Source organism: Sitodiplosis mosellana, unplaced genomic scaffold (assembly GCF_009176505.1).
Source record: "Sitodiplosis mosellana isolate CC-2019 unplaced genomic scaffold, AAFC_SMos_1.0 Smas_scaffold_1, whole genome shotgun sequence".
Classification (NCBI taxonomy): Eukaryota; Metazoa; Arthropoda; class Insecta; order Diptera; family Cecidomyiidae; genus Sitodiplosis; species Sitodiplosis mosellana.
This window is the reverse complement of record NW_022595244.1, coordinates 16,543,635-16,568,271: the sequence shown is the minus strand read 5'-3', so window position 1 is coordinate 16,568,271 and position 24,637 is coordinate 16,543,635. Positions and strand designations below refer to the sequence as shown.

The 24,637-nt window shown below is 33.4% G+C and overlaps 10 protein-coding genes across 10 annotated transcripts; all 10 read left to right on the top strand.

Annotated features, from left to right (window-relative positions):
* The first annotated feature begins 1,167 nt into the window (after positions 1-1,167).
* On the top strand, positions 1,168-10,774 carry LOC129580383 (uncharacterized). Its single transcript, XM_055470729.1, has 10 exons — positions 1,168-1,309; positions 1,420-1,495; positions 1,562-1,614; positions 1,712-1,723; positions 1,819-1,837; positions 2,004-2,203; positions 3,430-3,558; positions 9,301-9,471; positions 9,551-10,547; positions 10,634-10,774. Exons 1-9 carry the CDS (start codon positions 1,259-1,261, stop codon positions 9,764-9,766), a joined length of 927 nt encoding a protein of 308 aa, XP_055326704.1. The 5' UTR covers positions 1,168-1,258; the 3' UTR covers positions 9,767-10,547; positions 10,634-10,774.
* On the top strand, positions 3,211-4,045 carry LOC129566825 (general odorant-binding protein 72-like). The gene is made up of 4 exons (XM_055443093.1): positions 3,211-3,358; positions 3,430-3,558; positions 3,628-3,775; positions 3,847-4,045. The coding sequence occupies exons 1-4, from the start codon at positions 3,212-3,214 to the stop codon at positions 3,930-3,932; spliced, it is 510 nt and encodes a 169-aa protein (XP_055299068.1). The 5' UTR covers position 3,211; the 3' UTR covers positions 3,933-4,045.
* On the top strand, positions 5,795-6,802 carry LOC129566834 (general odorant-binding protein 72-like). Its single transcript, XM_055443103.1, has 4 exons — positions 5,795-5,894; positions 5,980-6,111; positions 6,175-6,322; positions 6,401-6,802. Exons 1-4 carry the CDS (start codon positions 5,829-5,831, stop codon positions 6,484-6,486), a joined length of 432 nt encoding a protein of 143 aa, XP_055299078.1. The 5' UTR covers positions 5,795-5,828; the 3' UTR covers positions 6,487-6,802.
* On the top strand, positions 10,494-11,119 carry LOC129580382 (general odorant-binding protein 19d-like). The gene is made up of 3 exons (XM_055470728.1): positions 10,494-10,547; positions 10,634-10,804; positions 10,901-11,119. The coding sequence occupies exons 1-3, from the start codon at positions 10,494-10,496 to the stop codon at positions 11,117-11,119; spliced, it is 444 nt and encodes a 147-aa protein (XP_055326703.1).
* Positions 11,120-14,460: 3,341 nt separating this feature from the next.
* LOC129566819 (general odorant-binding protein 19d-like) lies at positions 14,461-15,330 on the top strand. Its single transcript, XM_055443079.1, has 3 exons — positions 14,461-14,585; positions 14,725-14,892; positions 14,965-15,330. The coding sequence occupies exons 1-3, from the start codon at positions 14,538-14,540 to the stop codon at positions 15,196-15,198; spliced, it is 450 nt and encodes a 149-aa protein (XP_055299054.1). The 5' UTR covers positions 14,461-14,537; the 3' UTR covers positions 15,199-15,330.
* Positions 15,331-15,688: 358 nt separating this feature from the next.
* Positions 15,689-16,417, top strand: LOC129568932 (general odorant-binding protein 28a-like). Its single transcript, XM_055447276.1, has 3 exons — positions 15,689-15,801; positions 15,866-16,036; positions 16,125-16,417. Exons 1-3 carry the CDS (start codon positions 15,748-15,750, stop codon positions 16,338-16,340), a joined length of 441 nt encoding a protein of 146 aa, XP_055303251.1. The 5' UTR covers positions 15,689-15,747; the 3' UTR covers positions 16,341-16,417.
* Positions 16,418-16,818: 401 nt separating this feature from the next.
* LOC129566572 (general odorant-binding protein 19d-like) lies at positions 16,819-17,585 on the top strand. The gene is made up of 3 exons (XM_055442641.1): positions 16,819-16,977; positions 17,051-17,212; positions 17,279-17,585. Exons 1-3 carry the CDS (start codon positions 16,921-16,923, stop codon positions 17,483-17,485), a joined length of 426 nt encoding a protein of 141 aa, XP_055298616.1. The 5' UTR covers positions 16,819-16,920; the 3' UTR covers positions 17,486-17,585.
* A 2,659-nt stretch (positions 17,586-20,244) lies between these two features.
* On the top strand, positions 20,245-21,057 carry LOC129571815 (general odorant-binding protein 19d-like). The gene is made up of 3 exons (XM_055451670.1): positions 20,245-20,377; positions 20,481-20,642; positions 20,715-21,057. The coding sequence occupies exons 1-3, from the start codon at positions 20,285-20,287 to the stop codon at positions 20,922-20,924; spliced, it is 465 nt and encodes a 154-aa protein (XP_055307645.1). The 5' UTR covers positions 20,245-20,284; the 3' UTR covers positions 20,925-21,057.
* Positions 21,058-21,301: 244 nt separating this feature from the next.
* Positions 21,302-21,972, top strand: LOC129576865 (uncharacterized). The gene is made up of 3 exons (XM_055462806.1): positions 21,302-21,455; positions 21,517-21,684; positions 21,757-21,972. Exons 1-3 carry the CDS (start codon positions 21,366-21,368, stop codon positions 21,868-21,870), a joined length of 372 nt encoding a protein of 123 aa, XP_055318781.1. The 5' UTR covers positions 21,302-21,365; the 3' UTR covers positions 21,871-21,972.
* A 799-nt stretch (positions 21,973-22,771) lies between these two features.
* On the top strand, positions 22,772-23,584 carry LOC129576807 (uncharacterized). Its single transcript, XM_055462528.1, has 3 exons — positions 22,772-23,057; positions 23,119-23,280; positions 23,352-23,584. The coding sequence occupies exons 1-3, from the start codon at positions 23,004-23,006 to the stop codon at positions 23,463-23,465; spliced, it is 330 nt and encodes a 109-aa protein (XP_055318503.1). The 5' UTR covers positions 22,772-23,003; the 3' UTR covers positions 23,466-23,584.
* Positions 23,585-24,637: the final 1,053 nt, after the last annotated feature.

The window sequence follows — 24,637 nt, the reverse complement described above, 5'->3', positions numbered from 1 at the left end:
TGGTGCGGCCAACCCTGTACATTTTTGGAAAAATCACATGTTTCTCCAAAAAATAATTTCATTATTGGGGTACAACGTTGAAAAAAAGTCAAATTAAAAAAATATGAAATAGGTTGATTCGGATAGGAAATGATCCCATTCAATTGCTCGAATCGAGAAATCCGTTTGGCCATGATATCTAATACACAACACACTCTATTTAAAAATTTGATTAAAGTTTTGGTTTTACTGATCGATAATCTCATCGAATAACGTAGAAGAATGCTGTTTGCACTGCCATTGAATTGTTGCGATCTATTTATACTTGGACTGCGATGATCTTGTAGCCAACATGGGACAATTATTATTTAATTAAGCTATGGTACTTTATTATTAAATTATTGCCAAAATTTCACATTGATTTCCAAGCACCCCTAATTATGATGCAGATCATTTTTCGTCAAGCAAAAAATTGTCTTGACGAAAATGAATGTGCATATATAGTATGATTACTACTAAGAGATGTATCATTTTGTTGTAAATAAAGAAACCGCAAAAGGTGCAGGGCTGGAATTCTAAGTCATTCCACCAAAATCATTCGGAATTATTTTTTTTCGTACATAAGACCATATTGGAGTGAAAGAGAGAGGTTCCACTATTTTTCAGCGTGCCACCGGAATTATTTCTCACACATTCCACTCTTCCTCGAGTTATCGGAATAATTCCGATGGAACGCTGAAAAACAGTGGAATCTCTCTCTTTCACTCCAATATGGTCTTATGTACGAAAAAATAATTCCGAACGATTTTGGTGGAATGACTTAGAATTCCACCCCAGGTCACAACGACTGAATGGCTTCCGACAAAAATTATAATTGCATAGTTTACTATATGCAAAAGAAACCGGATTGAAGGAATTGCGGTTTCATTCATCATTTAATACGTAAAATGACACAAAGTGCACTTTTTGTGTGTCTAAAGTTTCTGCGCAGTAGACTTTGACTGAAAATATCATGAATGAATATCAATAAGTATTAATTACAGTTTATTCTTCCAAAATCTTCATGAACTTCTTGCATTCATGCTCAGCCAATGGGAACGAAATAATTTACTTTTTGCTTTCATAACAATTTCTTGATGATATAAAAATGGAGTTGCATCTGCTTGCCGAAAACACTACCATCCATCCGTCCATTGAAGAATTTTCGAATTCTGACTACTTCAAACTTTTAATAAAGTAAAGTTGTATAACTTTTTGGTGAAAAAACAGAGTCCCAGAGATGCTCAGAGTGTTTGTCTTACTTTCGGTTTTGTACATTTCAGTGCATTGTGTAAGTGAAATTAATTTTTTTGATCAATTGAAAATGGTGATGCAATAAAAATTTCGTTACCAATTTCATTTAAATCATTTATTATTTCCAATTTTATCACTTTCCAAAAGAGTGACGAATCTCAGATGAGACAGTCGACCGAGATGGTTCGAAGTGTGTGCCAACCAAAGCATAAAATATCAGATGGTAAATGATCAAGTTTTAAATAAATGGGAATTACATTGACTACTTTGAATACTCTCACTTCCATAGATGTGGTGTTCGGCGCTCGCGAGGGTAAATTTCCCGATGATAAAGCGTTCAAGGTATGTTAAATTGCTAAGATTATCAAAAGCATAGAGTATTTCCTTAATTAGTCTACTTTGTTTTCATATATTCGTTCGTTTTTTTTTTCTCATGCAGTGTTATGTTCAGGTGAGCAAAATGAGATGAAAATCATTTTTTAACGAAACTTTTTACAAAATAAATGAAAAGTTTCGAAAAATAATCATTTCTTTTGTGCATTTCAGTGTGTTCTCGAGATGATGGTGAGTTTTTGCGTATTTCCGGATTCAAATTTAGATATATTCAATTATTCATATATATTAATTTATTTATTTTCATTCTAGGGTAACTGGAATTTTTTCATTTTTTATGGATATACTATGTATTTAGTTGATTGTTATCTTCAATTTTATTACCTTTGACTTAATAGGTATGATGAAAAAGAATAAGGTCTTATATGAGTCAGCAATGAAACAATTCGATGTGTTGTTACCCGAAGACTACAAACAGCCCTATAAACATGCGTTGGAAGCATGCAAAGATGCAACTGGAGGTGCAAAAAATGCATGCGACGCTGCCTATAATTTTCTCAAATGTTTCTACGATAACAATACGAAATTCACATTCGCCTGATCTAGCAATTTTATTTGTCCGTCATGAAGCAAAGTGTTAATGTTCTGTGAATGTGCGCAACACATTTCAGTAATGAATAAATAAAAGATAAAAAAGATATATTCAAACATTGCCATTTGTTTTGCCCATGCCATACTTGATGCCGCACATGTACTGGGAATTCTCCGTTGATCAAATAATTTCATTGCCATCAAGCGATTATTTGAAATTGTTTATTCGATTATTATTGACCGTGTCAGGAATATATCTGATTTGTTTTTGCCGCTTATCGCTCTTTTTTTTCAATTTCCACCATACTTCCGAGTACAAAGTTTAATTTGCAATAATAACCAGCTGAATCATCTAATAATGCGTGAATATGGCGTTTCAGATATGAACTGAAAATAGCTCAACCGAACATTGCTATTCAAGTCCGTTCAAGCTTGAACACTTATTGTCGTATGTCATCACACTGAGTTTTTATTCTATCAAATTGCGTTTCATCTAATTATGTTCGTTTTGTGACTGGCTCGCTAAAGTCCAAAAGGCACGCACATAAGAGCCAATGCAAAAGTCAATTGATGCGCATAAGTAGCGCCACCTCTAATGATTACGGAGAGTTACCATAAGTCGTATGCAATTGATATTGAGAAAAAGAAGAAGAAGAAGTAGACATTCTATTCGTTTACATTGCAATAATGGCAATCAGTAAAGATGGTGCTCATGTGCCGATCATATCACTGTTACAACCCTTCGCTAAAGTCAAATTGTTTGACTAACAATTTAAATGTTGGAAATCGTGTTTCTCATTCAAAAAGTTGTAATTCTTTTGTGCATTCTATTTGCACTCTCCTCACTAGATGATGACTGATCATAAAAGAGAGAATGAGGAATTTATGCCAAATTTGCATTGTGATTGTAACAAAAGATCATATTTGTTCATTTAATAGTTGAGAAAGTTGCATTGCAATTTAATTGCTGCACAACTGAGGCATTCTACAAGATTCAGAGAATATATAAAACTGAATGATTGGTGAATCTGTCAGTCATTCAACGCCGATTTTTATCGCGCTCGATTCTTTCAAAGTTTTAAAAATGCAGTCAATTAGTAGAAAATATTTGCTGGTATTGTCATCAGTTGTCGTGGTATCTCTGATAAATAGCATCAATGGAGTACGTTAAATTATCGATTTATACCCCCCCAAAATATACGAAATAATTCCAATTCTCTACTTAAATTGTAGCTTGAACTCGCAGAATTTCAGAAAACATTGAAAATTGTTCATGACACATGCCGAACGGTAACCAAAGTACCCGAAGAAAAAATTCAACAATTAAAAAATGACAATTTCATTGAAGATCAAGATATCAAAGTGAGTTTGTTTGTCGTATCTTTTTTCTTTTCATTTTGTTCTATGATTTAATGCGATTACCTATTTTAGTGCTACGTACATTGTGCAATGGAAATGCTTCATATAATGGAAGGAGTGGTGGGCCAGTTTCATGTGGCGGAAAAACATACTGATTACATAATTCCTAACGAACTCTTTGAATCAACGATTAAAGCGTTTGGACATTGCGAAAACTTGAGTATGTATAGGAATGCATATGATTTTATTTCTCCATTTCCTATTTGATAAATCGATTGTTGTTGATTTTAGCTAACGGAATGACTGATACCTGTGAAGCAGGCTATGCAATGCTCAAGTGCTTCAGAGAGGGTAACAAAGATTTCTGGCTTCCATAGCTATCATATACAAAGAATATAGGACCAACGGCTTGCTAATGATATGACCATATTTTTTTTATTTATTGTATGATGAATTTCAAATAAATAACCCACCACAATTTGCAACGTAATTGGTTTGAAGGTTTTTCTGAATAGCAATTTTCGGTGTCATATCATTTTGTCTACGTTCATGTTCTGTTATTCATAATTCTTTGTATGAATCGTGAGACACATTGCAGTCATTCTCACGGCTTGTCGAACATCCAGGTGGATATGTGCGATACATTTTTGATGGATCAACGCAGGCTGCTCGTAGATTATCCGCAAAATTCTTGTCGGAATCATACACGATTGCTCATGCGTATATTTAATACAGTGGAGCCTCGGAAATTAGAAGTTTTAGAAATTAGAATACCTCCAAAATTGAAAGGGAAATCTCCGCTCCACTGTAGCTTCTGAAATTAGGAGATTATCTTCTAATTTTGGAGGCACTTTTTTATATGCTTCCTATTTCATGCAATCCAGCTACTGTATCAAACGAAAATCATTTTAAATGGAACAAAGTATCCATTGGAATCGTACGACGAAATTAAGAAATTGAGTCACTATTTGAGATGTTCTCGAACATTTTGAGCCTTAACTCCAAAATTTCGAAGAAAAAAAACCATAATCATGTGAATTCTATTTGAAAGTGAAAATTCTTATGAGCATTTTATCATCGAAATATACAACCATAGCTGATTTTAGACAAATTGGATGCAGAGTAAGGGTATTTCGATTTTCGTTCAAAAATGAACCAATTTCGTTCGGCGGCTATGTTTTTCTCGGATGTTTTGCTCCAAATTTACTTTAGATTCATTTTTCTATGAAAATATTACATCTCCATAGTTTTTATGAACTTTCAGCTGAAATAAACATAGCTAATAAATATGTGGTTTCGTCTGATAATTCTTCGAATCTGATTGGAATATTATTGAGATCATCAAAACTATTGGAATCTTCTTTGAATTATGGTTCAAAATTGTATTTTTATGCAGGAATCTTGTTCCGGTGTAACTGTGGTGTTATTTAGATTTAATCGTAAAATTAATGCGAAAAAAATTGCCTCAAAAATTAGCAGTGTTGTTAGATAGGCTGGACAATTGTCCACATTTGCATAAGCTGGCGTAAGCCAACACAAATTATCCAGCTGTCAAATGACGTCAAACGTATTTAAACGCATTCATTGCTTATGGTTGGCTTACGCTTACATTCTGCATAAGCCAGTGAATGGACTACGGTGGCGTATGCCATTCCATCACTGAAAATTAGAAGATTTCAAAAATTAGAAGTACCCGAAGTACAAACACCTTCTGTAGTTAGTTTGACAAAAACAACAAATGAAAAACACCAATTATTGAACTAACCAAAATAACTTTTTTATTGAGTCATTGAGTGAATGCATTTCGACAGGTGTACCGGCCATTATCAACAACGCGACTGCAATTTTGTTGGTGTTATGATGTATATATCATAATTGACATCAAATTTCAAATTTCAATTGGAAGTGTCATACGTTTTGATAGAGTTTTAATCTGACTTTTTCTCATATACCTAAGTACATTGTATTGTCGTTGGCATTTTTGTCATTCAAGTTCATCGCAGTAAATACGTATTTTCTTTAGAAAACAAATGCACTGCAATTATATTCGAATTCAAAATGCAAATTCATCAAATTAGAAATGGATTTACGCAAATTGAACTGTGTGTGCCATGCAATTATTCAGCATTAACCTCCCTACGGATACATCGAGTGCGGCAAAGATGATGAGATGCATAAAATGTAGTAAGATTTGCATTTCCGGTTCCACGATAATGATAAAAGCTTCCCACACATTCAATGTGTATAGATTCCTTATCTGGGCTCCCATCAAGATGAACGGAATGAAAGGTTTACTGATTTTTGCAGTGCTTTTGAACTGCTTCAATGGCATCTATTCAGTGAGTTGAATGTTTTTTTTTTTGTTCAATTCGTTTGAACATATTTTGATTTGTGTTTTTTTATATTTAATCTGAATTTCGGAAGAGTTTAACTGTTGAAGAGCTAACGCAAATGATGACGTCTTTTCGAGTGCAATGTCAAGCCCAAACCGGAGCTTCTGATGATCTTATTGATGGAATTAATGTGGGCCAATTTCCAAGAGACCAAAATTTAATGGTAAATAGAAATCAATTTTGCCTCACTCAAGATTTATCTAAATGAATTTCGTTCGTTACTTAGTGCTACATAAATTGTTTACTTACAATGATGCGAATGATAAGGAAGGGAAAATTCAATTCTGAATTGGCAGTTAAGAATATAAATATGTTCTTGCCTGAATTTATGCGCGAAGAATGGTTGAGGGGAGTTGCAGCATGCAAAGATCATGGTAAATTTACTTGTTTCGTTTTATTTTTTAGTTTTCTAATGGATAATTATTAATTTTAATTATTTTCCATCAACACAGGAGAAGATATTGTCGATCAATGCGAAAGGATATATTCAAAGATTGAATGTTTCTCCAGGAATAACGAACATTTCATATTTCCATAGCCTCTAGCAGTGAAAGAATCTTCCCCATTTTAAAAGTTTTTCTACACTATTTTTTACACACCGTCTCCACTTGCATTTAGTTTCCATTACATTAGATACACTTTGACCGTTGAAATCCAATGGAAGTGGAGAATAGTTGAAAGCTGTCGCTTATTCTTTAGGTTTTGAAGTTTTGCTCGATTACAATTTAAGCAATAAAAATATTACGATCAGAATATTAAGATCAATATTCAAATCTTGGTATATTTTCCGAAATGACTTCGGGTAGGATGATTTCAATTGTAGATTTTATGTAGTTTAATGTAGTGTATTTACTTTTTTTAATGTAGGAACAATTTTTTTGAGTAATCGGCTATCGAAAAACCGCTCCAAAATTGGGTTACTCAAATCTTGGTCAAAAAAAGTATTTTCCACAAACTGAATCTTCCTCTTTTGTTGCTAGGTTCCATAAAATTGTAGAAAAAATTTAGAATTCAAATCAGTCATCCGATCCTTGATGTCTTCAACAACTTATGTGACTCCAGGGGAGTTTAATATTTGATATGGGAATAAAACTGCTATAAACTGCTATAAAACGTGTTTTAATAATTGAAGTAACCAAGAATTAATTGTAGTGGCCCGAAAATAATTGTAGGTGCTTCTACAATTATTTTCGGGCCAAATATTAAACTCCCCTGGAGGCACATAAGTTGTTGAAAACATCAAGGATCGGATGACTGATTTGAATTCTAAATTTTTTCTACAATTTTATGGAACATGTTAGCAACAAAAGAGTAAGATTCAGTTTGTGGAAATTTTAATTTGTGGCCAAGATTTGAGTTTTACCGATTTTGGACCAATTTTCGAGACTCGTCACGATATCGAACGAACGGGCAGACATATTTGAAAACAGACAATTGATTTGAATTCTACAATTTATCTACAATTTTTTGGAACCATTCTTCATGCGAAAAAAAATTCGATTTGTGGAAAATACGTTTTTTGACCAAGATTTTAGTTGTCCCATTTTATAGCAGTTTTTCGATAGCCGATTGCTCAAAAAAATTGTTCCTACATAAAAAAAGTAAAAACACTACATTAAACTACATAAAATCTACAATTGAAATCGCCCTACCCGAAGACATTTCGGCAAATTTTCCAAGATTTGAATATTCATCTGAATATTAAGATGAGTTTGTTTGTGATTTACGTTTGCAAATTTGATAAAAGTCATCGTTAACACGGCTATATTTGCAATAATGCAAACAATGCCACATAATTTCATATTATAGCCACTGTTGTCAATCAGACACATCACATGTCCTCCATTGTTTCGCCTTTCAATTATATTTTGATGCAAATCGTGTTAACTTGCATTGTGAACATTGCATGCGTTGAAATGTTCAAATAGCTAACTTATTGATCGTAAGTCTGATGAGAAATATGAACTTGCGTTAAACATAAGAACGACTCGTACTTCTTTGTAATTAACAAAGAATATTTTGAATGAACTTGAGTTAATTGAAGTCATGATGAAAAATTATTGGAAAAAAATGAAATTTTCGTCTCCAAAAGCATAGTTCAAGAAAGACTCTTTTCCTATCAAGGAGAAAAATATCTATCTTCATATGACTTGAAAAACCCTTTCTCTTCATTCGATTCAATATGAATCAGAATTCAAATTGAAAGAAGGATATAACTCGTCACTGAAAGCTGTAGACTCTACGTATTAAAATCCCACCATCAGTCTACTCGGTCACAGTCTTCTTTGATCTTTTTTCCCATTGACGTAATCTTTTCCATGTTGACACATTCAAAATAAAGAATTTAATTACACAAGCATGCAATTTTTTCCCAAATAAATTGAATCCATTCACAAAATTTCATTTCAGCACAAAATAAGCTTTGTATTTCCTCGCCGTTCAAATCAAGTGCTTCAATGAATGGATTATTTTATAAATCGAATGATCGACGGTGGAAAAATTGGTGTATTTTTAGAATAGAACAAAAAAGAACTACACCAGCTGACAATCTTTTCATAATACCACATAACAAGTATGAATTCGAGAACGATTAGATGAATCACTAATTTCACAGGTAATCATGCCGCAAGATTCCGAAATCTCAATATGATAGACATGACGTAGGTAATTAAATTGTGTGTTTCAGCTTCAAAACTTCTACGCATCAGATGAAAGACCGACAAACAAACAAAAAAAACAGTACACTCAAGCAATATCGCAAACATACACACCGTAGCTAAATAAACACAAAGAGATTTCAAAATTACAATAAGACAGAGATGAAGAATGAAGTAGAGAAAAATAAAACCAACGAAATAGTGTTTGAAAGACAAACACGCGATGATTTGGCACTTGATTTGCCGCATCAATTTCAATGTCAACGCCATTCATCCGACATAGCCGAACATGTGATTAGAGTGTCTTATCGAAAATCAAATAATATGAAATGTATTATTAATTTTTATGCATTTTCGCGGTGTGTGAGCCGTGAAAATTGACCCGGTCATCATCTTTGCGATCGGAAATGTCGTAAGATGATTGAAATTTTACCAAAAATTTGCGAATATATAAATAAGACAATGAAATTGTTTTCGTTATCAGTCAGCTTCGACTCGTAGTCTAAAGTATTCTTCAGTTGATTTTGAAAAATTCTCCTTTCTCGTCAAAAAAAAATGAAGTGGTTAATTATATTGGCTGTTTTGTGCGGTGTCATCGGTTATTCGCAGGTAAAAAAAAATCGTCGATGGCGTTGTTTATCCATTAGGGAACTCAAATTTCAAGTGTTTTTTCGTACTTTTTTTGTGCTGTGTAGCAAGCCTTAACCAAAGAGCAAATAGATGAAATGACCAAAAAGTTGTTAGAAGATTGTGCTAAAAAAGAGGGAGCATCAACTGATGAAGTGGCCAATACAGTTGCGCATAAAACGCCAACGACCAAAAATGAAAAGTGCCTCCATGCTTGCGTCGGTGAATCATTGGGATTGGTAAGAATACATATATTCAACTTTTGGGAAAATTGTTGTACAAAATAGTATAATCTTTTTTTTTCCTATGAATTTCCAGATTAAAGACAAGAAAACGGATGTCGAAGCTTCAGTGGAGATTGCAAAAATGGCATTCGGTGCTGATGATCCAAAAGTAAGCATCGCTCGTCAAATATCTACGGAGTGTGCCGGTGTTACGCATGATGATCGCTGTGAAGCTGCTGTCAAAGCATACGAGTGTGGCGTTGCTGCTGGTCAAAAGCTTGGCGTTAAGTTCGAAGACTTGGGTCTTTAATTGGCGATCCAATTTAAATCGAAGACATTCTTTTGTTGTGGAAACAAAAACCACGGAAACGATTGTAATCCCGTTAATTGTGTTACTCATGTGCGAATTGCGTTAAGCCCATCCAATTGTAAAAAATATGGTTATTACATAAAACTCATTAACAATTCTAACCGGCGTTCTTTTATTATTTTGGTTCTAATGTCATTATGATGTTAATTCAATTCTTTGTCTGGTTTTTTTTTTGGTTCTATTTTTTCAATGATCGGAATGTTTAAACAAAGTCACTTGAGATGATTTTGCAAAAAATAGCGATATTCACCAATCAATTCAGTTAACGTGAAATAGGAATATCTGTATAGAATGAATAGTCAAACACAATTAACCAACAACTAATCAATTCGGAGATCGTTGGCTAATATGCTCAGTCATTGTGTTCTGCAAACCGAAAATTTGGACAGATGAGTTAATCAACGAAAGTACATAAAGAATAATTGTCATGATACCTATAGAAACTCATTTGAGCACACACACAGCATCACAACGCTTGACGTTGCTAAATCAGTAAATAATGTTGGTGTGAATGATTTCATCTTGAATTTTGCTTGTGTGAGCAAGTTCACAGTATAAAAGCGACCTGATGCTCATACAAAGTCATCAGTTGTTGTGGCCAGTTCAAAACTATAAGTTTGGTTATTTGAATTCAGTTTGGCGAATTATTTTTCAAAACCGTGAAAAGATGAAGGCATTCTATTCAATTGTTATTTTAAGTGTTTTGTTTGCCGTTTGTATGGTAAGATAGTGATTTTGCAAAATTTGCCCTCGACTTCTACGTTCGACGTGATAACTAAAGTGTCATTTCATTATGAATTGGTGTAGGCCAAATTAACTCCGGAACAGCGGCGTGAACTTGAGGCCAAACTTCTTAGCGAATGCAAGGGACCAAGCGGTGCCACTGACGATGATGTCAAAGGTTTGCGCGAGCATGAAGTTCCAAAAACTACCACCGGAAAATGTTTGCTGTCTTGCACACAGGAAAAATTGGGCATCGTACGTTTTGTTTATATTTTCCAAAATTTCTCTTAGAGAAGTGTTTGATCCCAAACCCAATCAATATTTTTTCTCCATTTTTTTTTACCTCAAAAGCTTGTCGATGGAAAGCTGTCAATTGATGGCTTGAAAGCACTTGGAGCAAAGAAGCACGAAGGCAACGACAAAGCAATTGCAACTTTCAACGAAATTGTAGCTGAATGTGAAAACATTTCCGATTCCGATGCCTGTGAACTCGGTGCCAAGTTGATGGAGTGCATGCTCAATGGTGCTGTGAAACGCGGCATCGACCCAAAGGAAGGAATCCAAGACTAATTTGGTTTTTTTCTTTTCTTGAAATTGTGATATTTTCCGTAAACAAGTTTTTTTGATTTTTCCAATGATCACCTCTTTTTCATGTCAATTTATGAAATGCAATAATCTCAATAAAGAGAAAATAAAACTCTGCTGCAAGATTCAAAGATCAATTATTTGTATTTTTATTATGTTTGGTGTGGATTCTCTTGGTTTTCCTGACGCAGTTTGATTATTGAGTAGAATGGGAGTATCTTAAAATTTGCACTGGTGTCGCCTCATGGTGGCATGATGATGAGTTAAAGCAAATGTTATTAGAGTTATTTTGAGCAAAAAATGCATGTACTTGCATTCAATGGCTATTGAAATGAAATTGAACGAACAAAGAGATGGGTTGGCATTTTGATTACTTTCAATATATTTTGGTTGGACAATGGGGAACAATTTTATATTAAATCCAAAAGTAAACGTAACTTATTCATTATTATTCACCATTTCCACGAAAGCATTAACATCTCTAATGTATGGCCAACGCGTAAAATTTCTTGAGATAAAAAACGATTTCATAAAAACCCTAACAATATGATACACATGCACTCGTAATAAGTCGAGAGCAAAATCAATTCGCCAATGAATATCGAGATCAATATTCATTTTAAAGCAAACTACTTAGTCATAATGATATGCAAATTACGAAAAGAATAATTGGCCGTTGGTGTTGATTCCGTGGAATTGTGATCATAACAAATATGAATATCAAAACACTACCAAAGTTCGAATACTAAAAGACTTCTGGGACTGTTCAAAGGTTACCCTTCATCGAACATTTCACTCATCTCTAACGAGATGTATTTAATTATTTAGCAAATAAACAAGTGTGCAAATTCTACTTTATTCCGTTGGAAGATCACTCCACACATTTCTCCACACCGGCTCCAGTATTGATTTTCCATTCCAACCAATCAAAAATTTGCATTCACAAAGTCAATGACTTTCAGAAAAACGATAAAAGTCGAACATTTTTTTTTGTGTCAACACTATAACATCCACGAAGTAAACAAAAACCGGCTTTCAGATGGCAAGAGAAATGAAGAATCAATACACAAGAATAGAACGAAATAGTTAGACAAATTTATGTTTAGTCATTATGATTTGCAAGTTTTGAATTCACATAAATGGGTATGTAAATGTAAGTCATCTTCATTGAAGATAAATCGACTGAAATATTTGTACCGATCAATCAGCAATTGTGATTTTTTCTAAGGTAAAACAGTTACTCTAATACATAGCTATTGAGCTCCACGTAGTCAGAATATTCTTGCGATTTTCATTTATGGTGATGGGGAACCCTTTCTCTTTTGAACTGAGTACGTGCGAACAAATGGCAACGATAATTTAAGACAAAAAGAACTAGGCATAGAAGTCACGAAATAATTGAGAAACTCCATTAGTTGATGTTGCTTAGTTCAAATGCATGTAGAATAAAGCTATAGCTCATACCGAATAAAAATTAAATTATTCACAACACTTGGGCTATAACTCATTTCATGTGCCGTTAGCTCAAAAAAAAAGTTAGAATAATAACCAAGAACCAATCAGCTGAGAGTTCAATGTGTTCACTGTTCAGCCCCAAGAATGTCAAAAAGGTAAAAGTGTGAAAACGATAGAAAAGAGAATCGTTCATTTAAATTAGCATAAAACCATTCTGCCGTTTCGTAATGACACTATTTTGGTGAATAAAGAATTTAAATTTCAAAACCATTTTCCAAGTTCTAATCTTTGCTCACCTTTCGTGTGTTTCACCAGGTGAAATTTACAGCGAAATTTGTCTCTCTCCTTATCTCTCTTCTTATTACTATTTGCCAAATACTCAACTGTGCGTGTGTGACTAATGATTGTGGAAAATCGGTGTCTTCCTACCTGTGGCAAGTAATTGTGTATATATCAGTGTATACATAGGGTGTGAACCATTTCTGTTGTAACGTGTCGAGCCAAATTATTCTAAGAATGTCGTAAACAGTTGTAAATGCACATTAGAGCAAGGTGATTTGTTGAGAGATGCTCAGGTAGACAAATGTGAAGCATAGTTTAATCACTGCTATATATTTATTGGAGGAACATTTTCGTCAGTTCAAGATTGTTCAGTTGATCATTGATTTTTTGATTCATATTTTTCCATGTGCCATTTGTATGAAAAGTTTGATATGTTTTAATGTCTATTAAATTTACCAAATGAAATATTCGTTTTTTTTTTCTTCTTGAATTTAAAATGAAATGCTTTTTCTTTACGAAGAGTTAAAAGTCTCTTGATTGTTGATTTTATTGTGAATACTTTTACTTATATTGATTACACAGCTTTCAGTCATCATCACACTGGTTCAATGTAAATCAAATACGACGTTTTCATTCCAATACTTTTTTTCCTCTATTTGTTTGCTGTCTGGTTTGTTTGTTTTGATTGAGAAAACGATAAGATCGCTCATCATACGGAATGTTATGTTATCATTAACTGTTTGCAATTGGCAACTCACATCGCTTCTGTAATCCAAAAAAAAGTTACTTTTGTTCTGTTCGGACGAGAAATTCCATTGAAGAACATTGTTTTGTTGATTTCCAATCGAAGCGTGACGCCACAAAGACTGAAGGTATGCTTAATAAGCACTGTTTATTGTTTCCGTTTCAAATATGAAATTAAACTTAATTTACAAATCATAAATTGGGTTCATTTTTTGAATTATTCCATGGTTGTTCGCCATCACATTATAGAGTATTTACGAAAACGTTCACAAATTCAATATCCAAAAGTATTCAGACTGAAAACTATCTGCATTTGCAATTAAATGATGTTTTAAGTAGTGCTCAGACAATTGTATTCTTCAAAATTTGATGTCACAAAAACATGCCAAAAATCATCAAAAATAGTCTAACAGTTGCTGTTATGATCTAACTAAATTATAGTCGCATTCAATCAAACTACATACACCGATTATTGCTTTATGAATGTCATTAGCGAATTACTGTAACTAAAATGTTTATGTAACAATTTAAGTTGGTGTGATTTAGGGTGGTCCGAAAAAGTGTCAACTTTTTGAAAGACAAAAAGCAGTTTCGGTTTGCTTCTGTTATCGCGAGACGAACAATTCTTAAGCTTAGTAAGAAGTCAACGAATACTTTATCAATTTTCAATATATTGTGATGCTTCCAAAAACATCAAAATGTTTAGCTTACGATCATTTTTCAAGACAAATTAGCGATCCTGAAGATCGACAAGAAGTAGACACTTTCATTTTTTGGGCCACTCTAGTGTAAGTATTGAATTATTATCGGGAAAACGTTTGAAACATAGGTATAAAAGCAGTTGGCTACTGTGGTAGAGCAATAGTTGTTCTGAATAGTTCAATCAAGGCGTTATCATTAGCACAGTGTTGTCAAATTCAAAATGAAATTCGTTATTTTTCTGCTTGGCATCTTCTTTGTCGTTTGCATGGTAAGCGAGTGAATTGAAAATTATTCAATTAGTACTAAGTAAAGAAATCACATGGCATGACGGAACATGGTTCAATGAACTCAAATATTTTCAAGTATAAATTTGAATCTGTCAAATAACAAAAACGATCATTGAATAGGCGTTAAAACCCGAAGAAAGGCGCATGGCGGAAAAGAAGATACTTGATGAGTGCAAAGTGAAAGAGAAAGCCTCGGATGGGGATGTCAACGCCATTTTGGATCGCAAGAGTCCACAGAATCATAATGGAAAATGCTTGTTAAAATGTGCCTATGAAAAAGCCGGAATTGTATGTTACATCTATGGTTTTCTCTTCCTACTACGAATTGTTGTAAATGATTGCAAATTATTTCTATTTCAGATTGTTGATGGAAAATTTTCGATTGATAATATGAAAGCGCTGGGTGCTAGGGAATTACAAAAGGATGCAAAGGCTCTGGGAATTTTGAATGAAATGATCGCCGAATGTAAATCGGTGACTGATCCGGATATTTGCGAACAAAGCACGAAAATGATGGACTGTATGGTTAAAGCTGGAATGAAGCGCGGCATCGACCCAAAGAAGGGCATTCAGGAATCAATTGGATCCATCTAATATTCGAATAATTCGATCCGTTCAAATGTGATTTCTCAGTAATTTTTTCTCTCTCCAAAGAATGATTAACATTTTTCAATGTCAAAGAATCAATTAACAATGCAAATAAAAACAAAACAAATTTCTTTTAAATTAGAAGAGAAAACTGCCTTTGAATTTATATCAAAATCTATAATCTACTATTTTGCTAAATTAAAATTTTATTAATGTAAAAACATCAATGTGTGATTCATTCAACTTCTCGTGCTGAATGATTTTGAAAATAGCTTGAACACTGGATGAGATTTTTATTAGGATAATGGGTTTCAGTTGATCAAATACTAAATAAAAGTCCGAGTTATTGTTTGCACGACCTCCATTGTCTGAGGCGATTAAAATGTTCCTCTTCACGAATTTCAATTCCAAAGATCAAATCGCGTCAGCAGAAAATAATGCCGGTTCATCACGTCTGCAAAGTCTTACGACGGATTCTTTTCATATATTAAGCGCATTTTGTTGACAACTTATCTTAGTTTAATTTCAAGATTCTATGAATACAGTTTGAAGAAAATGGAAATCCATGTAGTTTGCATCGTTATACTGAGTGCCATCGTGCTGTCTTGTGTGAGTATTCCATGTTATTTTGAAAATATTTTCTCATTTGAATTGACGATTTTTGTGATTGTAGCATGCTCAATTGACTGATGAAATGAAAGCTCATTTTAAGCAACAGATAGCCGAATGTAAAAACACAGAGGATGCTAATGATGATGATGTAACGCGCTTTTTAGCCGGCGATAAACCAACTACGTTGAAGGGCAAATGCCTTATTTCGTGTATGCAAGAAGCCTTTGGATTGGTATGAAATTAAATTCTAACGTTTTGATACGAAATCATATCGAACGGAACTAAAAATCTAGCTAAAAATACGATTTTACTATAATTAGACAAAAGGCGGTCAAGTGCAGCGTGAAGGTGCAAGGAAATTGGGACAGATGCTGTTCGGAAACAATGATGAGGTTTTGAGTGTCCTTGAGATAGTTCGCGCTGAATGTGCGTCGTTAACTGATCCAGATCGGTGTGAAGCCTCATACAAACGTATGTCGTGTGCAAAAACAGTGGCAGAAAAACACGGTCTAAAAACACCACGTGAAATGATTTAAAGTCATTAAATTGATATGAATTATTCTTATGAATTTTTTTTTGCACTTTCACAAATAAAAACTCGTTTAAAAAACAGCATTAAAAGTACAAAGTTATTGTTTTCAAGTTCATAGCGGTTTCAACCTAGCGAACACAAAAAAGCCGTACTGTTTTTCATTTGCATTGCTTCTGGGAAAAAAATCACAAGGGCATAATTATGAATTGCTTTAGAGGGCATTGGATTGATTTTAAAAAAAAGAGCGGCAAAACAATTTTGCATTAATATTGTTCTAGATGAGGTGGTAGAAATGGAATTATTTGTGCAACTAAAGTGAAAAATGCTTCAATCAATTGCGACTTTCAACTGTGAAGAGATACGAACGTAATTGAGCGCAATTCGACATTCGATTTAAGCAAAAACTTAGGCTACTGCGTCATGAACGCTGATTTTTGTTGTTGTTTGATAAATAGTTTAATTTTCGATGATTCCATGCGCGCATCAAGTATAAAAGGATCACGCAGAACAATCAGAGCATCAGTTGTTGTTTTAACGCTTTAGTCTGATAAATTGGCTGAATAAGTAAAACTTCGAAACTAAACATGCAAGCAGTATTTTCGTTGGCATTTGTGTTGGGTGTTTTGGTGGCCATCACCATTGTAATAAGATTTTTAGAACGATTGTTCAGGGTTTAAATTTGAATTAACTTAATTTTGATATTATTATTCTCAGGCGGGAGGACCACCATCTGAAGAAAAGAAGAAAATTATTGATGAGTGTAAGGCTCAAGAGAAAGCTACCGATGACGATGTACAGCAGCTGATGAGCCATAAACTTCCCAACGGACCAAATGGCAAATGCTTCTTGGCATGCATAAATGAGAAAACTGGAGTGGTAAGTTGATTCATTTGTACGTGATTACACTGATTTCTAATACATGTATTCATTATTTTGACCCAGATCAAGGATGGCAAAATCAATGGTGATATGTTGAAAGCAAATATTCTGAAGGAGAATGGCGGTAACGAGAAAGCGGCCGGCTCAGTTAATGAAATGGTTGCCGAATGTCAAGGAATTAATAATCCACAACGTTGTGAACTCGCATTCCAACTGATGGATTGCATGATGAAATCCTATGCCAAATATGGAAATCCAAAACAAATGTAATTTGTCATTTGTACCTATCTAATCTATCCGAGTTCTAATGTTTAACCATTTTATCTAAAAATCCGAAATAAATATTATTTGTGTGAATGCATATTGAAAACATCATTTGTTTTTTTTGTGATGATAAATTTCGTGCTCTTTCATTTTTCACACACTTGACATGCAATTATTTTGAAAGGTGATCAAATATCGATTTTTTTCTGAATTGGATTCTGTTGACAAGAGTTACAAATGACACAATTTTCCTTTTGGATTTCTGATCGACATGGACAACAGCACCGGCGCCATTGAAAGGCTTCCGGAAATTTGTGCCTAGAACGTCAAAGCAATTGACATTTTAATGATTTTAAAATCGAAGATGTCAGTAGAACGTCTATCCTGCTAATGACATTGACGTTTCAGGTAAAGGCAACATAAGCGATTTCCGAGAGCCTTTAATCACTTTGAAATTCTGTACAAAAAAAAAAATGTTCTCTCTTCACTAGCTTCACAGAGAAAAGTCATTCTGAACTTGTCACCAATGACGTTTGAAAATGGCTTAACAGCTTTTTTTATATAGAGGTTGTGAATTGTCCAACTATTTCTGCAATACGATATTACCAAAAAGTACACAGATGTGTGTGATAATGATACACGCTGGTTGTATGAAAATGTTGAATGTTACACACATAAGATATTCTTGACACACGAATTGTCAGTCTTTACTTAAACATCTAGAGTGTAACGAATATTGACGAAAATTAGTCTGAAGATCAAAGTTATGATAAAATAGGAAGGATTATTTGAAATTTTTTACTAGAATAGAGTGATAATAAATGGATTTTCTTAGAACTGTTATAAAGTTCATACTATCTTGACCGTTTGAATGTGTGAAATTGAGGTTGAACTCAGATTTTTGCGGTAGCAGCATTGATGATCATCACATTTCTATGGGTGAGATTGAGAGTAGTGTATGTTTGATTGACTTTGTTACGAAAGAGAAGAGCAAGTTTCTGTCGACTTAAAAATGGTTAAAAGCGAGTATGTTCGTTTTTAGCGGGTCCTCGCGGTTTTTCACGGTTTCCGTGGAACTGATAAGAGATAACAACTTGGTGTCTTCGGCAAAATTTTAGCACTCGAGGTCTTCTACAACATCGCTGAAGATAGTTATCTCTTATTTCTTATCAGTTCCGCGAAAAGCGCGAAAAATGATAAGAAAAAAAAAGTTTCATATAAAATTTGCTTTTTTATGTGCGCGATTTGCGCGCAACTGATAAGAGATAAGAGATAACTGTCTTCAGCTTAGTTATAGAAGACCTCAAGTACTACAACTTTGCTGAAGACACCATGTTGTTATCTTTTATCAGTTGCGTGAAAACCATGAAGACCGCGGAGGCTAGACGGTACTACAACATACTCTACTTTAACGCCAACAGAATCATCAGAAAACATACTCGCCTTTTCAAAAATATAAATCGAAGAAAAAACATACTCCACTCTCAATCTCACCCATAGATTTCTAAGCAGCCCAAGAATGAATATTCCCAGAATGAAAAAAAAAATGTTCGTAAAAATTCACTAGCTCTTTTCAATGTCTATTAAGTCGTTCCGGTGTTTACATCGATATACAGTGGTTCACAAATTGAGTTATTTAACTGTATTAAACAAACTACATATAACCATTTTTTTTTACAAATTAGTGAAATAGAATTTTAATTATTTAATTTCAATTGAAATGAAAAATTCAGCAGTGTGATTAAATTGTGTTCAAAAGATATTGATTGTTGATTTGAATGAATCTAACAAAATGGTTATTATATTTGCTGAATTAAAATTTGACACATTTGAACAGAAATCAAAATAATTACCGTTGGATGACTACAATTATTTAATGTAGATACAATATAAATACAGCTTTTGTAATGCGTACGACGCTTTTTGGGTGAGAAAAAGTGATTTAACACACAATTTATGCTCGTGTAACCTATAAAAGTTCATACAACTTGGCTGATTTGCTAGTTCCCTCTGAAAGTTGTGCAACATTGGTGATTTGTGACTTAGTTAGTGCATCGAAATAGCTGAAAAGTTTTCGAAATTTCGAAATGAAGTCTGTGCTTCCATTGGCAGTTGTATTTGGCGTCTTAGTGTATGCATGTGAACAAACTAGTTGTGTTTAATAATGGGCTGTAAATTGCAGATTTGTTCCTCATTTAAGATACGCAAATTACAAATGTCTAGTAAAATTTGGATTCAACACGTTTACTACTGAATGAAATAATTACTAGGTACAACAACAAATTATTGGATGTTATCATGATGAAAAAATCACAATTTTTTGTAAATGAGGAAATCATTAAGTTGTATGGATGATGAAGTCAATTTGTAATCACAATAAAATATATTTCCAACTGAATACCAACAATATTTTGCACGAGTTGATTCCATGTTTAAAATGAGTTGTAAATATAAGCACATGCAAATTGCGACTCATTTTCTGGGTTAATTCTTGTTAAACGATTTAAAATGAACAGCAGCACTGTCAACTGCATTATTGCGATGAACTTAAAATAGTCAAAGAAAATACATAATTCATATCATTTCCACGTGGATAAAGAATTCTAAATGTCAACCCATCATTACATTTGATTATGAGTTTTTGAATTTTGTTTTTCATTTCATTTCTTCGATTCTATTGCGAAAACTGCTAGATGAACGAATCAATTTTCGCATTATGAGTGAAACAATAATTATATCATTCTCTATCGATTCATTCATGACATCATCGATTTCGTTGGCAGCGAGTATAAAATGTTTGACTGAATGCATTATCATATGATTTTAGCTGTGATATCGAAAATGGAAAAGTTTTATTTATTGATACTTTTAATCGGTGCATTGGCTACCACGTGCTTGGTGAGAATTTGAATTGATTTTGATCTCAGTATTCGTATTTCATTTGAAATTAAATTTGAAAAAACATTGAAGAATAAGAAGAAGAATTTTTTATTTTCCACAGTCGGACACAACAATTGAAGAGTCGTTTATGACTATTGTCAACGATTGCAAAGCAAAGGAAAATGCTAATGACGATGATGCTACCGTTGTTATAAACCACGAAGTGCCCAACAGTCTCACACAAAAATGTCTCTTTGCTTGCTTTTATGAAACGCTTGGAGTTGTAAGTGATTCGTCTTTGTTTTTCATGATCATGAAATGTTTTACAAAATTGTGTGGTGGTTTTCTTTCACAGATCAAAGAAAATCAAATGTCAATGGTCTCACTGAAAACGTTGGTTTTGAGCAAATTTAGCCAAGACGGAAATGCAATTACAACAATTAATGAACTCATCGATGAGTGTGGCGTAATAACTGGTGATGATCGATGCGAATTGGCACATAATATTTTGGAATGCTTAAATAATGGTGCAAGCAAGCGTGGCATTAACAAAAAACAGCTGTAAGATGACAATTCCGACTGATATGATCGGTGAACATTTTTCAAGGGTACTTTTTGATAGAACTGATTTTAGCACACTGAAATAAACGAGCATGTTTCAATGAAGAAATGAACGGAGTTTCATTTTGTAATAAGAACAATTTTTGCATTCATCTTTTGTCGGTGATTGAATTTGAATCGAATCTAGAATAAAGAATAGAATATAAAATGTTCAGAAGGGTAAACTGTTGGGGAATCTTTCGAGAACGTAAAAAATGATGCGATCATAAAAAAATCTAATCTCTGATCCCTTTCGAAAAACCGACGAATAATAATAAGTAGGAGGATGTCTTGCATTATTTAAAGTCATTTTATTTAACAATCATCATTTTCAAGTATTTAGATACGGATCAACATTTTCTCATCGGTCGTCTTACTTTCTTGAAATTATTCAGTCTCATTTTACATGGGCTTCGCATTCGATCAAAGTGGACAGCCCAATATGAAGCTTGTTATCACCATATCCACTATTTTGTATCTCATCGCATTATGTCAAGTAATGACCATTAAAATTGAATATTCGATTGAAATTTCAAATTAAAATGTTGTTATTTTAGGCAATGGACAAATCAAAAGCAGATGACATGAAAAAAGTTGCCAAAAAAGCATTTGAGATTTACAAAGAGATTGACGAATTAAAGGATGAAGAGGAAAATAAGCTACTTGAAGCATTTGAAAAAAGCCCGCTAAATCATTATATCGATTCTCAACCTGAAGTGAATCCAGTAAAAAAATTCAATTTTTTCTTTCTGAGAGAGACAAGGGAACAAATTTTAATTTAATTATGCACTTTTCAGAACGGAAGCGACAAAGACGAAGTCGAAAATTCAGAAGGCACAAAAACACTCATGAAAATTGCTTGGAAAGTGGCAAACAAGATGATGAAAAAAGCCATCAATGCCATCACTTAGATTATCGAAAAAAAAAACAGCTGTAGAATGACAATTCCGACTGATATGATCAGTGAATGCTTTTCAAGGGTACTTTTCAATAGAACTGACTTTAGCACATTGAAATAAACGAGTATGTTTTAATGAACAAACGAACGAATTTTTACTTTGTAAAGAAAAAAAAATTGCAATTTTATGTTCACTTTTCGTCAGTGATTCAATTGAATTTGAATAGAATTATAAAGAACTAGACAGTGAATATCTGATATTTTTAGTATTTTCCTATTTTTCTAGCTCGCGCTACCCAAAGCGACATTAAAGAAAGCAATAGGTATTCGGACTGGTCACTGCCGCCTTAACTATCACAATCACAAGCGACGTCTGAGAGATGATCCGGACTGTGACTTATGCGGCAGAGCACCAGAAACGGCAGCTCATATCATATGCGAATGTGAACGCCTATCCCGATTTAGAATTGAAATATTCAACAAACACGCATTTCAACCATGCGAAATGAATAAAATATTCTTGCAAAAGATTCTCGAATTTTATAACAAAACAAGTACAGCGATCCCTCGCCTAGCTCATGCTTTCTAAACTCTCTTCTCAACAGCCAAAAGAAAACACCACTGCCCCAAGGACAGCGTGACAATCGGGCCGTTCGCAAAATACCAATAGGCGTACGCGACGAATCATTCTGATTTCCCGAATTTATACAAAATCCAAATGAAAATAGTTTTTCTAGTACCGAATTCGTGTCTACCCTCTAGATTTAAAGTCATTTTATTTAACGATCATCATTTTCAAGTATTTAGATACGGATCAACATTTGAACCCGTGAGCATAAAAACGACTTATTTGACAATCGCCGAACAAAACGATACAAGAAAAAACTACCAAACAAAACACACGTTTAAAACGTAACACAGCAGGACGGTACCGTTCAAAACGAAACTCCGCTGTGCTACACATTACCGCTGTGGTACGTTTTGTTCGGTAGTTTTTTCTTGTATCGTTTTGTTCGGCGATTGTTTAATAAGTCGTTTTTATGCTCACGGGTTCATTTGTTCATCGGTCGTCCTACTTTTTTCAAACTAGTTAGTTTCATTTTGCACACGCTTCTCAATCAATCAAAGTGGACGGTCCAAGGGAATATGAAGCTTGTTATCACCATATCCATATTTTTGTATCTCATTGTATTATGTCAAGTAATAAAAATTCAATTTAAATATTCGTGTGAAATTTCAAATAAAAATCTTCTTATTTTAGGCAGTGAACATGGATGAATCAACAGAAGAGGAATTGAAAAAGTTTATCGAAAAAGGGCTTGAGATTTACAAATGGATTGAAGAAGAAGAAAAGAAGCTACATGAAGCGTTTGAAAAAAGCCAGCTAAATGATTATATTGATTCTGAACCTGAAGTGAATGCAGTAAGAAATTCAATTTATTCTTTTTGAGAGAGACAAGGGAACAATTTTAAATTCAATTATGCACTTTTCAGAACGAAAGCGACAAGGACGAAGTCAAAAATTCAGACCCCACAAAAACGCTCATGAAGATTGCCTGGAACGTTGCAAGGAAGATGATGAAAAAATCCAATAATGAGCTTAGTTAAATTCGATCGGTTTTGTTGTAAGGCTGCACTTTAAAGATTACTAGATTATTCAAGAGCAACATAAGTAAACAATAAGCAATGTTTATAAATTGAATTTTCCTAATAAATCATTAAAAGGATCATTTTTTGTTTCTATTCCATTTTTATCGTTTATTTTTCGAATTTTTTGATTGAATTGAAATTGTAAGTTTATTCAACAAAAGAAAATTCAAAAATATGCAATGTGATTAAATGATCATAATTTTTCCGTTCAACAATACTTGAGTAATGGTAGAGAATATTGATTAAATAAACAAATTAAATGATTTAGTAAATTAGTCGGTTGATAAAGGGGTGGACTTCATTCATTGCTTCAAATCACTAGATTTGATTGTTTTCATTGATTTAAATCATGATTATATGATTATGCTAATCATACAATAAATTCTTGAAAGTCTAAAAATATGAAATATTGACTGCCAATAATTTTCTCAATCGTTTACACTCTACGCCTTTCAACAGTTTTATTTTTCGCTCGCATTTGATGAAAGCAACTCATGAAAATGAAGTTGTTATTTACTGGCTGCATTTTTTTCTATTTTATCACAATATGTCACGTAAGTTGTGCTTCAATTAATATGAACAAGTTGAAGGTGAAAATTCAGAATTCAAAAGAACACTCCTTCAAATTGGTTGGAAAATTGCAAAAATGTTGATGAAAAAACTTATATCTATGTTTGCCTGAACAATGATGCCTGTAAAACTAATTTATCCATTGTTTTTTCTCTATGAATCAATGAAATGATGAAAATACGCGATAGCTGCTTCATTTAAAATCATTTGAATGTCTATAGCAAAAACCAGCAAAATAAGCTCTGATAAATTCGGTCTAAAGCGTAGTTTCATTGTGAAAAATAAAGTTTTTTTCTGTCATTTCAACATATACACAATTATTTTTTACAACTATTTCGTATGAACTAATTGTTTTTCATATGGCGATTGGTTGTGGGTAAATTCGTATTATTTCAAAACTCCAATGAAACAGTATTGAGAAACGGCTTTCAACCATTTTGTAAATCGATGAGAATCGATTTGAAAACAACACTCTAAATGACTAGGCAAGCGAACGAGTTAAATCATTTCTTTTATTTTAACCTTCAACTGCATAAGCCCGCCTTTTGGCGGGCATCATT